Source organism: Balearica regulorum, chromosome 1, assembly GCF_011004875.1.
Source record: "Balearica regulorum gibbericeps isolate bBalReg1 chromosome 1, bBalReg1.pri, whole genome shotgun sequence".
Lineage (NCBI taxonomy): Eukaryota > Metazoa > Chordata > Aves > Gruiformes > Gruidae > Balearica > Balearica regulorum.
The window spans coordinates 87949337-87962480 of record NC_046184.1 but is presented as its reverse complement, the minus strand read 5'-3'; the positions used below and the strand labels follow the sequence as shown (position 1 = coordinate 87962480).

The 13144-nt window shown below is 43.8% G+C and overlaps 1 protein-coding gene across 6 annotated transcripts in view; it reads left to right on the top strand.

Annotated features, from left to right (window-relative positions):
• STXBP5L (syntaxin binding protein 5L) overlaps nt 1-11940 on the top strand; it is a 202730-nt gene extending 190790 nt beyond the window's left edge. For all 6 annotated transcript variants that reach the window (XM_075764835.1, XM_075764825.1, XM_075764817.1 and 3 more), the window contains 6 exons: nt 4529-4768; nt 5692-6052; nt 6993-7158; nt 9666-9777; nt 10140-10360; nt 11449-11940. In XM_075764835.1, coding sequence (XP_075620950.1) covers nt 4529-4768; nt 5692-6052; nt 6993-7158; nt 9666-9777; nt 10140-10360; nt 11449-11490 — 1142 coding nt within the window. In that variant the 3' untranslated portion in view covers nt 11491-11940. The remainder of the gene's footprint in view (nt 1-4528; nt 4769-5691; nt 6053-6992; nt 7159-9665; nt 9778-10139; nt 10361-11448) is intronic.
• The last annotated feature ends 1204 nt before the right edge of the window (nt 11941-13144 follow it).

Genomic DNA, 13144 nt, shown 5'->3' with positions numbered 1-13144 from the left:
GTCAGAACATCCCCCTGAAGATGCACACGTCAGTGGCATAAATATTTTCATTAGTATCCTCCTTCCTCTTTTTTTTTTTTTTTTTTTTTAGTTCCATAGGGGAAATTCCAGTTTTATTTCCACTGAACAAAAGGAAGTTTAAAAAAAAAAAAACCCCTCTGTAAGTGCTCTGTAAAGGTGACAATAATTGAAATACATGGAATCATTTCTTCAAATTATCTTTTAAATTCTCAGAACCCCCCCAAACCCTAAATTAAATCTTCTTCTAGACAGCAGCGCACTGCAGTGGGACAGCTCTGTCACGTAAGGAAAGAGCTAGGGCAATAACTGCTCAGGGCTGCTTTCGTATAAATGTCATGATGACGGTTGGCTCAATTGTTCTTGTCCTTTTGCAATGCATGCGATTTTGTGGCAGTAGGTTACATTTCCAGACGGGCAATGCTTCAGCAATTACATGGAATCAGTACATTCTCACACGACGAGCGTCACTATACTGCTCACACATGGATGAACAAAGGTAAGACTCAAAACCACTGGCTTCGTTTTTATCCTAGCATGTGAGTTGAAGTGTCCTGTGTGTTTCTGTCCGTGAGGTGGGTAGCAAGTCAGAGGTGTTGCCGTTGCTTTTAAATAAGAAGTCTTCTATTTCTATGCTACTGCTGCTCATAGCTGGAATTTAACAATCAGTCTAGTGTTATGAAGGAAGTTGGTTCCTGAGTTTCCATCTGCATCTCACTAACCCGAACCATGTATAGGACAAGGCTGAATGAAAACATTTTGAAGCAAGCAGGACTACCATTAGGAGAGTAGTGCTGTTTGTATTGTGTGGTCTTAACCCATGGGATGCAGCTTTTTGAAATGCACTGACTGCAGATAATAATGCTTTTGCTCAAGAGCTGCTCATAGTCTAACAGCCTGAATAGCAGCAGCTCCCAAATGATAGTCACTCATTAGCTCTCAGGGGACACTGGACCCCTCTGATGGTGCTCTCAGCTCCTCTGCTGCTAGCTGCAGGAACAGCCTGGAGACCTATTTGGGGAAAAAAGAAGAGCCAAGAAATCCAGGTCTGCGAGAGGAAAGGAAGGAAAAAAAGACATGGTTGTCTGAGAGAGATGGCTGGGTGGGAGCAGAGGGATCCTGGGAGTTGGCTAAGTGCCTCTCAGAGAAAGGGGAACACTGGACTCCCTCAAAGCAGCTAGCAATTTAGAGGCAGGAGCACGTTTATGAGAAAGTGACATACAGCAGGATGTTCTACAGAAGAGGAGGAGAGGGAAAGAGAACTGAGGAGCAGCAAAGTATCTCTGCTGTTCACATATGAACGTCCTGCCCCCTTACTTGAAGCAGGGAGTCCAAATAAAGTTTGTTTGACCTACATTACAGGGAGTACCAGGAAGGGATCCTGGTTCAGACCCACGCAGAAAGATGTTGTGGCTGACATTCTTGCTACACCCATCACGCAGTCCGAGAACAGGAAAATACAAGAGAAAACCCAGAATATGACGGTTGGGTTGAGAATTACTACACGTTGGCAGTGTTCATACACGTCAACTTTTAGAAGATGGGTCATCATTTTAAAACATAGCAATCATGCTAGGAAAGGATATGGCAAGTTTTTAAAATTTCCCAAAGTGCTTTTATGTTTCTCCAGGATACAATGGAGTGGTTTCTAGATAGAGAATTTGGGGTATAATCTCTTTGAGAAAGGAGTCCCAGGGAATAGGCCTAAATTAAATCTTATTCCGAAATCTAGGAAGAGGTGAGATTTCTACCTTGCTTTAGAGCTAGCCAATAAAGTCACATAGTGATTGCAGCCTTTCCTGGGTTTTGGGTTGCTGTTCAGATATGTTTAATGGCATCACGTTTTGACATGTGTCATGCTGCTCTTTAGAATTTCAGTTTGAGTAGTGTATTTAATAGAAGATGGCACAGTATGTTCCCAAAAGTGTCCCAAAGATTATATCTGTTAGTGTCAGTTCTGCAAAGATGTATTAGTTAACTATACTGCACAGGAGTGAGGAACATTTCTTGTTAATTTAAGGAGGGAGAAAGCTTGATGACACATGCAAATGGCACATCATATATTTTAAGTTCTGTGTATGTCGCCTACACTAACTGCATTTGTCCTTTCAACATCTTTCTCAGTTTGAGCACCACCATATTTGAATTTTATGTGACTGTGATATTAATACACCTGTTAAAGAGAAAATGAATTACATAACATTTTTTAAAAATTAGGTATCATACAACCATAGAATGATTTGGGTTAGAAGGGACCTAAAGCCCATCTACTTCCAACCCCCCTGCTGCGGGCAGGGACACCCTGCACTAGACCACGTTGCCCACAGCCCCATCCAACCCGGCCTTGAACACTTCCAGGGATGGGGCATCCACAACCTCTCTGGGCAACCTGTTCCAGTGCCTCACCACCCTAACAGGGAAGAATTTCTTCCTCATATCTGATCTAAATCTACCCTCCTTCAGCTTAAACCCATTACCCCTTGTCCTGTCACTACATGTTCTTGTAAACAGTCCCTTTTGGGGAAAAATAATACATATGTGGAGGCCTGATGACATCTGCCTTGAAATTATGGTCTTCCACTTCTTTACCTGGCAGCTGTCACTGTGCTTAAGAAGGAGCTGGGCCAACGAGTCCACTGCAGGAGAAGTACAAAGTGCTTGGGGTTGTGGGGGACACTAATTCTCAAGGTATTAGAAGCTGTGTTTGCACATGCATAAACAATCCTAGTTTTACGCAGATGTATTTAGCAGTACTGAGCCAAAACTAGAGCGCTACAACAGCGCCTACATGAAGATGAAACAGAGTGAGGGCAGTGCTTGGAAGTTCAGGTAGACATGAATTTATCTTCCGTGGGAGTGGGACTGAAGTGCCAGGGACAGCTGTCCTGCGGAGATCCTGTTTGACAAGTTATGGATGCTCTCAAAGAACAGAAGCTGGCCCAAGTGTGAAAGAGTAGCAGGAGAATCTGCCCCCATCCCTACGTGCTGACTTTAAGGTAGCATATGTAGTAACGCTTGGTGCAGTTCCAGTAGTGCTTTGCTGTGGTTCTTGCCAATCTTTCCCAGGTAGCTGCTATGAAGAGGGTAATTTCAGCAGTATACTCTGAGTCATCTGGGTAGGGGAATACAATGCTGCAATACGTTGTCTGAGGAACAGTTTCACCAACAGAACTGCTGCTTCTGGTGGAGAGCAGGAACCATATGTACAGTATCAGGCTTAGCCCAGTTTTAAGATGGAGTACATGAGAAAGTCCTCTTCTAATTTTATTCTTCAACCATGGCAGAAAATTTTCATCTTTTTAGACATTTCTGCTGGCTCTGGCACAGATCTGCTTCACAGTGATAGGTTCAGAAGCGAGCCTTCTAGCTCAGGTCCAGTAGCTTCAACTACTACTCCATTTCCAGAACCTCTTGGTCCTTTAGTTGTTATTGTCGCAAAAGTGCATGTGAGGTTTCCAATGATCTAGCCCTGTTTTTGACTGCAGGTTGGTAGATGGCAGCACTGGCACAAATTGTTTTGCAAAGACTGCGCTAGCAGCCAGCCTTACTCTCTTCTTCCCTCTGGCTGCTTTACTCTTCGGTAACTTTTTAGCCTCAGCGTGCTTTGCAACGTCCAATGTGTTGCCACCAGCAGTTCCTGCTAATGCCAGGAGCTCCCTCGCACAGCTTTGTGCTTCTTGTCTGGCACTAGGTGCAGCAGAGATCCTTAGCCCTACAGCAGTCTGACCCTGTTCGCTGTTATTCCTCTCTGAAAAACTCAGAGTCTCCGTACCTTTGTATTTGCCGTGAGGACAATACAGGTCTGTCTCCAGCTGGCTCTTGCTGTTGCCCGCTAAAGCTTAGGCAGAAAGATGAACAAGTCGGTGCTGGCTCACCGTGCAGTTGTTGCCAAGGGCACAGAGCAAGTTTCTCGCTTCACTCCCTGGGAAGCCAGAGTTGCTTTGTACCCTGAGCCCCTTTGTACCCTCTTTTGGATGGTGGGATCGGTTTAGCAATGGGTGTCTTTTCCCCAGAGAGCAGTTATTAATAGCTTGACAATAAACGATGACTGTGAACGCAGTGCTAGAACATCCTAGCAATGGAAACGAGAGCAGAGCAAAGGACATATGCTCTGAAGTCGGTAATGGCGTCTCCCTTCATGTCCTGAAGCAATGAGATACATGGATTAATTTTAAATGCATTGGTAACATATGGGTCTAAAATTATTTCATGCTATTTAGAACAAGTCCTTTGAGCTAAGGCTGTTGTAAATTCTAATTAGTCTATGCTAATCTCCATAATAAGCAGCTATTTCTAATGCACATCTAACTGATGAGGTCTGACAGCATTTTCCACACTTATTTATACACTGGCAGCAAGCTGGTATCATGCTAGTGTCAGAATGTTTGCTCAGGTTACAAAAACTCTGTATTTTCTGTATTCTACAGGGAGTCTGTATTTACTGGAGGCTTGTGTCTGTTCTAGGATTGCCAATTTATGCCTGTTTGCTTGTATTTATTTATTTATGCAGAAAATAGGGAAAACTCCTTCAGCCGTTCCCGAAGCTCCAGCGTGTCCAGTATCGACAGGGACTCGAAGGAGGCAATTACTGCTCTGTACTTCATGGAGTCCTTTGCCCGAAAGAATGACTCTGCCGTCTCCCCCTGTCTCTGGGTTGGAACGGGCCTTGGTATGGTCTTAATCCTCTCCCTTAATCTGCCTGCTAGTGACGACTTACGGCAGTCAGAGCCTGTCATGGTGTCGCCAAGCGGTAAGGGTGCAACTCTTTTCCTGTTTATTATCTGTCTTGGTGCAACAGGGGGAATAACTGCGTGATTTTATATGGCCCTTTGGGCAGAAATTTCTCGATACGTGGATGAAAAAATGATCACTCACTGTGTAGAAGGCACACGGCTAAAGAAAGATGCTCGTGAGAGACCCGCGACTTCATGAACTGAGACACTTTGGTTGTGTTAGTTCCGAAGATTACCTTGTGACGTGGGCAACGTTATGCGTTTCTTGTGAGGACAGGGAAATTAGCAGAGTTCCTTCATATTGTGAAATTGCAGTCCTGTGTACAGCTCTGATGTAATCCTGTCTGGGATGCTGTGAACAGTTTGGCTGTATTACTATCAGAAAGCTGCAGAGAAGCAGAAGGGAGTTCAGGAAAGGAAACAAAAATGTTGGCAGGTTGATGTACCAGGAGAGATCCTTGGCTGAGTGAGTCACAGATGGTGCAGAGAGAACAGAGGGCTGAGAGAGGTCAGGTCTGAGGAGAGGTGGTATGCACTTAGTATGTTTAAAGTAAGATAATGACAAAAAACAGAGAATGCACAGACATAGAGGTTCCCACCCCTGGTTTGTTTAGAAAAACAATGCTGGAAGAGCAATTTTACCACTGGGGAGTAAATATCTAACTAGTATATAAACAACAGCCTATCTTTATGGTATTCAATGGCATGTATTATATACATTATTTGGTACCGGCTGCCTGAGTCTTCTTCAGTACTGGTAGCCTGTTTGTTCACCTTCTTGTGTGGTCACAAAGAACTGAGCAAGTGAGACTTGTCACCTTAGCCAGATGAACGTGTTTGCTCTGTTTACAAAAAAGGAATGTCAGCTGCGCTGCATGCGTTCACAGTACTGACAGCCAGTGGAATTGTGGTGCCAGTGAGCGGAAATTATATTTTGCAGGCACAGTTCTGACACTGAAAGGAGCCGTGCTGACCTTCGCATGCTTGGACTGCATGGGGACATTGACACATCCACCGTATGAAGTATGGAGGGACCCACACAGTGCTGATGATGGTGAAAAAACAAGGAAAAGGAAACTTGTCATGCATTCCCCTTCCTCTTCCCAGGATATGGGTGATCATCAATTTGCAGTCATTTGTTCAGAAAAACAAGCCAAAGTCTTCTCATTGCCTTCCCAAACATGTCTTTATGTCCACAACATCACCGAAACGTCCTTTTTATTGCGAGCAGATGTGGTCACCCTCTGTAACAGCGTCTGTCTGGCGTGCTTTTGTGCCAATGGGCACATCATGACACTGAGGTACTTATCTAACTAATCTTGTGACAAAACTAAGCAAAGACGTGGCACGGTGCCGTCACGGTCCACTTGTGTTTGCTCCAGAGTGCCTGATGCTCTGCATTAACTCCCTGGTGGGTGCATTCAATGCCCTGCTTTGCCCGCTGCCATACCTGTTCCTTGGCCTGTCTCCACTTGGGGAGTTAAGGCAGCTGCACAGCAAAGCAAATTTTCTTTTTTTTCATAGTAATCCTCCGCCCAGGGCAATTGATGGCTGATGATTTTTAACTGTCATAAAAGAAAACCCTGATAATTTTGCTCAGTTGTGGTAGGTCAGGTATGGAGGAGTATAGAAAAACTCTGGCATAGAAAAAGTATTGTTTATCCAGCATGAAGCAGCAAGTCCCGCTCTTGCTGTTTCAGAAGACTCTGCTCAGAGCAGCTGGTTTTCTTCCCTGTCATCTCCACCATTGAGCTGGCTGTGCAGCAGCCCTGTAGTCATGCCCTCACCTTGCTGCAACCCCTTACCATGGCCAAGGCATTTAAATTTTGGAAAGCGCCATCCAAACAGCGAACCAGGAGAAGCTGGAGGACTACAAAGGCGGTGCTGGAGCCTTTGTCCGCAGGGTGCAAGTAGGGCCCTGCTGTGCCATTTTCTGCAGATGGCAGTGCGATAACTGGGGGCAGGCCTTACCCTGCAAAGTGCCCAGCCACATGCCACACGCACATCCCAAATCCAGACTGCGGCAGAAGCCTAAGCGTCATTGAGGCAAGGCAGCTGAAGCTTCTCCATGCAGGAAACAAAGGCAGCATGTTTATGGCAGAATTTTTCAGCTTAGAGCTGCACCTTAACTCTTCCAGTTACCAAAAGCATAAACTTAACAGTTGGTTTAAAATGCAGCCACGGAGCGCGGGTACCGTGTGTGGCAACTGGTGACTAACCTGGGTGTCTGCCTCTCTTCAGCTTGCCCAGCCTTCGTCCTCTGCTGGACATCAACTATTTGCCTGTGACAGACATGAGGATAGCGCGGACCTTCTGTTTCACTAATGAAGGGCAAGCTTTGTATCTCAGCTCTCCCACAGAGATCCAGCGCCTGACATACAGCCAGGAGATGTGTGACAATCTGCAGGTAGGGCTCAAACCCTCACTTTGTTGCCTTTGCGTTTGTGTGGAAGGGCCAGTGGCCGGACTCGTTGGATGTAAATGCCACGGTTTTGCTGCTAGGTTGCTCAAAAACCCATGTCATACCAGTCTGTGGGTTCTATTCAAAAGACAAAGTTTTAAATGGTTAAATAAGTAATACTGACATTACCAGAGATGATAAATTGTTGTCAAATAGCAAGCATAAATGTTGGGGAGGGAAGTATTTTAGTATTTAGCAATTTTTAGCATTTGAAGTGAAGGGTGTGCTGTGGCAGCAGGACAGACTTGCCCTGGCCAAATGATGCCAAAGCAGCAGAGAGACGTCAGCAGCTCTGTCACTGTTTGGACTTTTTCATGATACTGTCACCTTGCTCCTGTGCCCTAACGGCTGGCCCGAGCCCCACATAACTGCAGTCTCTGCTGGCTCTGCCCCAACGGGACTCTTCACAGCCTGCTTCTCTCCAAGTCCTACTGTACGAAAGACCAACTGAAGGGAAAGAGGGAAGCTACGAATGGATAGCAGCTACAGCAGTTGGTACCAGCATGTATCCAACCACGCAGCAACTGCCTCGGTTAAAATATTAATTCCTTCCCATAATTTTATCATCATTTTTTATTTTAACTCTAAAAATATCTTAATACCTGCAGCTTTCAGGGGATAGGTGGGAGCATGAGACAAACCAGTGTGGTTATGCTCTATTTTAATATATTTTTAATTATTTACCATTGTTTTTACTCAAATAATTCATACTCCCCTTCTTCCACATGAGGAAAGCATCTCCAATTGTATATTAAAATATAGGAGCTATAGAAATGGTCTAATTAAAATAATTTTTGAGCAAAAGGTCTTTACAATGTTAGATTTGGGTTGGGTTTTTTTTTTTACAATGAAAATGCAAATTAAAATGTCATTTACTGAAGAGGAGGAATTGTGAGAGGTTACAGGGAGAAACATGAGTAATAAAAGGGGAAAAAAAAGAGGGGGAATAAGTTCTAGGTTATATAATTAGCAGTGAACTAGGATAGAAATATAAAAGAAATGGTCCTGCCAGCACTCATTATGCCCTAGGGAATAATGTGTGCTGAGCTGCTCAACTCACATCACGGCACTGTCTCAAGTCTGAAAAAGCACTGCGAGGAGCGAGCATTGCACACATGCTTTTGTGCATCAGAGAAGAGATTATTTTGCAGGGAACCAATTTTCAAATGGGCAAATGTTTGATCAACATATCTTAGATGATAGACCTATAGTGAGTTGAGAGGTTGTTAGAAGCTAGGTGGTTTTTTTGGTTTGGTTTTGGTTTGGTTTTTTTTTTAATTAACCTTAATAGGATCATACAACAACCAACCGAAGGGAAACATGACCCTTCTTGCTTCTCTGTACTGCTGGACATTGGCTGCTTGTATCTTGGCATGTGTGCAGAGGACAGGAAAAGGCTTGTACGCTCATTGTATGTGTACAAAGAGCAGATGACCCAGTATCACCTGCTGCCTAGGAAAACAAGCCAGGCTGCATGAGAGCCTCCACTAAGGCTCAAAGGGTTGCAGTAATTTTTCTCCCAGAGCAGGTGACTGTGCAGAAGAGTGGTAAGTGTGTCACAGCGCTGTCCTGGCACTCAGCCTCCCAGGAGCCCAGCGCTTTGTGCAGCACAACAGCTGTATCTCCCTGCTGAGGCTCGGATGAGCAAACACAGAGCCAAGCAACAGGGCAGCAACTGTTCTCACCGCACAGCCTCACTGGTTTCAGACGCTAACGGGACTGCACGCTTCCTTTATCAGATTTAATCTGGAGAGCCCGCTTTTCCTAGTACTGCTGCAAATGAGTCTGTGCCTGAGATTTGTTTGGGTCACCTGCTCCAAGATCTGACACCATGACAGTGCCTTCAAACATGTTTATTTAGCCTTACTGATGGCACTGCCAAAATGCACAGTTAACAGTGGGCAGCAAGGTTGTATGGAAGGTGATGGGATTTTGTGGTTTTAAAAAAATACATATAAAACCCACAAAACCCAAACAAACACCAAAGCACCAAACTCTGACTTGCTAGCAAGCGCTGAACTCAGGTATGCTATAAAGAGAAAACAGAAGGTTCCCACCCTGCCTAGGTAAACACTAAAGCAAAACACATAATTCACAACAATTTTTTTTATTCCATTACAATGTTGCCTCTGCTGTTTCTAAGCAAAATGCGATCTTATCGCTGGTATTTTCACTCTGTATTGCTTACAAATTTTTTTCTCTGTGGTAATGAACATAAGCCTGCACAATGACAAACCTTTGCACCTCTTTGAAAGCACGAGTGAATCTAGTTAGCCCAAGTATTTGTCATGAAACACAAATGTTAAGTACTGGATACTGTACACACCACAGAGCCTTTTAAAACTCGTTGCTTAGATCCAATGCACAGGGCTTATTAATGCAAATAAAGAAGACACCTAGAACTGCTTTCCCCTCACTAGTTTTTCACATGGACTTCTGTCTGACTTTGCTAGGACATGCTTGGGGATTTGTTTACTCCTGTGGAAACACCAGAAGCCCAAAACAGAGGCTTTCTCAAAGGACTTTTTGGAGGAAGTGGACAAGCTTTTGACAGAGAGGAGCTTTGTAAGTAATTTAGTGGGTTTTTTTGTTTGAGGGGAGTTTTTTTTTGTTTTTTCCTTCAGAAATTAATTCATGGGAGCCCCTGTCCTTGTCATCTACGAATAGAGTGGTATACAAGATTGAGTTCGTTGATGAAAAAATAAAGATGACATCATGAAGAAAGGGCAGCTCCTTTTGAGCATTTGGTGGAGGGGTGTGGGGTGTGGAGTGTGTCCACGACTGCACTGTAGCTGTGCCGGTGCACAGAGCAAATGCTTCCACATGTGCCATCTGCACATCGCATGGCATCACTGCTGCGAGGACGAGAAGCACTGACAGGGCCATGTCCAGCACCGCATCCCTGTCTGTCCGTTTCTCCTTTGCAGTTGGCGAGGCCACAGCAGGAAAAGCCTCTCGCAGTCTTGCCCAGCACATCCCTGGATCGGGTGGAATTGAAGGCGTGAGAGGAGCCGCAGGAGGAGTCATCGGGGACTTGACTCGTGCACGCATTGCCCTTGATGAGAGAGGACAGAAACTGGGAGAACTGGATGAAAGGACTGCGAGCATGATGGCCAGCGCAGAGGCATTTTCCAAACATGCACACGAGGTAGGGGCACCGGCACCACACACCCAGAACTAGGAACCGTGAACCCTGCAACTGAGCCTTTGCTTCCCTTTGGGACCATTGAGTACCATTCTCCCTGGTCACCCAGCCATGTTGGTTTAAGTGTACTCAGGTTAACCGAGACGCCCTTTTTCCCACTCCCAATGAGAATGCCGAAAATGAACTTCCATTGCGCACCCCTCCCTTTCATATTTTCACAAATGAGCATCCATTGGTAGCCTCTGAATTTGGAACATGGCACTTACTTATCCTCTCTTGCCTTTCTCACTAATTCATTACGATTTTTTTTTTTTTTTTAAAGCCACTTAGTGCAGCACATCTATATGCAGTAGGGCAGAAAACAGGTAGGTGGATGTGTATATAGGAACCTTTACAGATCTTACTGGGAAGAAGAGGAGAACATTTCAAGTACAACACTGTGGTACAGTTATGTAGAATAGGGCTTGTCTGGAATAGACAGATTCTGTGCTTGGAGCTGGAAGTGGAAAGCTCTCCCATCCCACGTTCTTAAGGCTGGCAATCAACTAAAGTGATTTTTCTTTGAAGATAAAACAACATTAAAGAATACTTCCCAAAATGGATGTTTTTCATTTAAAATGCATCACATCTCCAGACAAGACCTTTACAATTTTATTGGGTTTTGTAAGTGTGAGGCAAAAAATACACAGAAAGAACGTGCCCTGAAATGCAAAGAGTTTATATATTCAGGACATATCTGCTGTGCGCCATAGATAAGTTTCTTTGTATTGGAGTAAAAAAACCAAATTCCTGGTTCTTCCCACACCTCTGTACCTTTTGCAGAAGAAAAGTAGTTAAAGCTCCTCAGGAAAAAAATCTTGTAATGAACAGCAATAGCAGGTAACTTTTTTTTTTAAAAATGTAGCAATTATGAAATTAAATACAAGGTCTCAGTAGAATCAAGACCTGATGATACTGTTAGTAACATACTGCATTGCTCTTTCTTTTTTTTACTTACAAAGTCTGTGACAGTTAACGAGCCTAGGTCATGTGTGATACCTCATATGCAGAGCAGTGTTTTATATCTGTCTGTTTGTTTCCCATTTCTGTAGGTGATGCTGAAATATAAGGACAAAAAGTGGTACCAGTTTTAGACTTTCAAAGAAGCTGCTTGTGGCTTTAAAAACACTTTTCAGGGAAGCAACATTCATTCCCAACTCTACCAGTCACTGGCCAGAGACAGTTTTTTTTCTCCTAGAAGATGTTTTCCTGTTACTATTATTGGATTCATCACAGTGGGAGTCAAGGAGAAATTTTAAAGACCATGAGATGGAAGCTAGAATCAAGAGGGACTTACTCTAACAGCTGGCTCATGCAGTAGCCAATTTTTTTTCCAAAAGGAACTCAACCATCACTGTGGCATGTAGTTTTTCAGAAGCTGTAGGTATGAACTGTGGGGAGTGCGTCTGGTTAAAAATACTCTGTACAAATTCGAATGTTAATGCACTTATAAAACATTGCATGACTAATTTGACATCTTAAAAAAAAAAAAAAGAGAAAATGAAAGCATGTTGTGACCGAAGAAAAATGGGATTTATTTCTATTCTGAGGAAAAAAAAAATACTTAAATGGCAAAAATCTTTATTTTTTAAAAGTGACATTACAAAAAGCCAGTACATTTCAAGCATGTTTGCCACCATGTCAACATAGAAATGAGGTGAGCTACATTTTCTTATCTGCTATTTATTTCCCTTGAAAAACCTTGCTTGAAATCCGTGCTCTTTAACTGCTACCAGAAGAATAACTAACTTCAAAATCCTATGTCCCAAATTTACAGATTTTTCAAGTAGCGAGACAGGCACTATCTGAAATGTCATTAAAACATAAGCATAGATGGTTTCTTTGCAATTCAGAGCACATGACATCCTTATCTGTACTTTTTAAAATGTGCTCTAGATTCATCTTGCTTGTCCTTGAAAGGGGTCTTGCAGCATTTTTCATCCCTGTGGTGGCTGTAGCACTTAGTTGCCTTATTTCTCAGCAGCTTAGGAGAGCTCTTCTTCAAGATAGGAAAGGCAAGATGGGAAGCCACAGGGCTACAAGTTGGCGACTCCTGTTGAGTTCTGCTCACAGAAGCTGCAGAGCAGTGGTATTTTTTCTTAGGCAGTCTGTTGAAATTATGCTAAGGAAACAGCACAGTAACATCCCCCTCCTCCCACCCCCCCAAAGCTGGGCGAGAGGTCACGGCAGCAAGACAAAATGATGGGCTGGGGAGGAGCATGAAAAACAGTTGTCAACATAGGGTGCTGAATTGGCACGCATATAAAGTGACACCAGGGGTGAGTGGCAATGGATTTTTCTGCTCACATTGCTAAAGGTAATTTGCTTCTCCTTCAGCGTGGCTTGTTCTGCAGAATGAACTCTGCAGAAAACTCTCTAATGCAGAGCTACAGAAGAGAACAGAAAGTAGAAGCTATTACTGTCTAGGCAAATAGAGTCCTAGTCCATGAGTGTGCTGCAGCCACAGTAGTCTACGAGAGCCTTGCTGCCACGCAGATCAACCGTTCAGTTAGAAATTTTTCCAAGATGGGCTTGGAAACAAGGTACTGAAAGCTTATTTTCATGTGCCTGGACATAGTTTCAAATTAGAAAAGGAAGTGAGGAAAAGGTGGAAAAGGAGCATTTAAAATTTTTCTATATGAGTGACATCCTCTGTCCCTTCTGGGAGTCCTGACAGACACTGATGCAGACAGGCAGCATCCCCCTCCGAACTAGACCGTAACTTCACTGGTGTTTATATCATCCCAG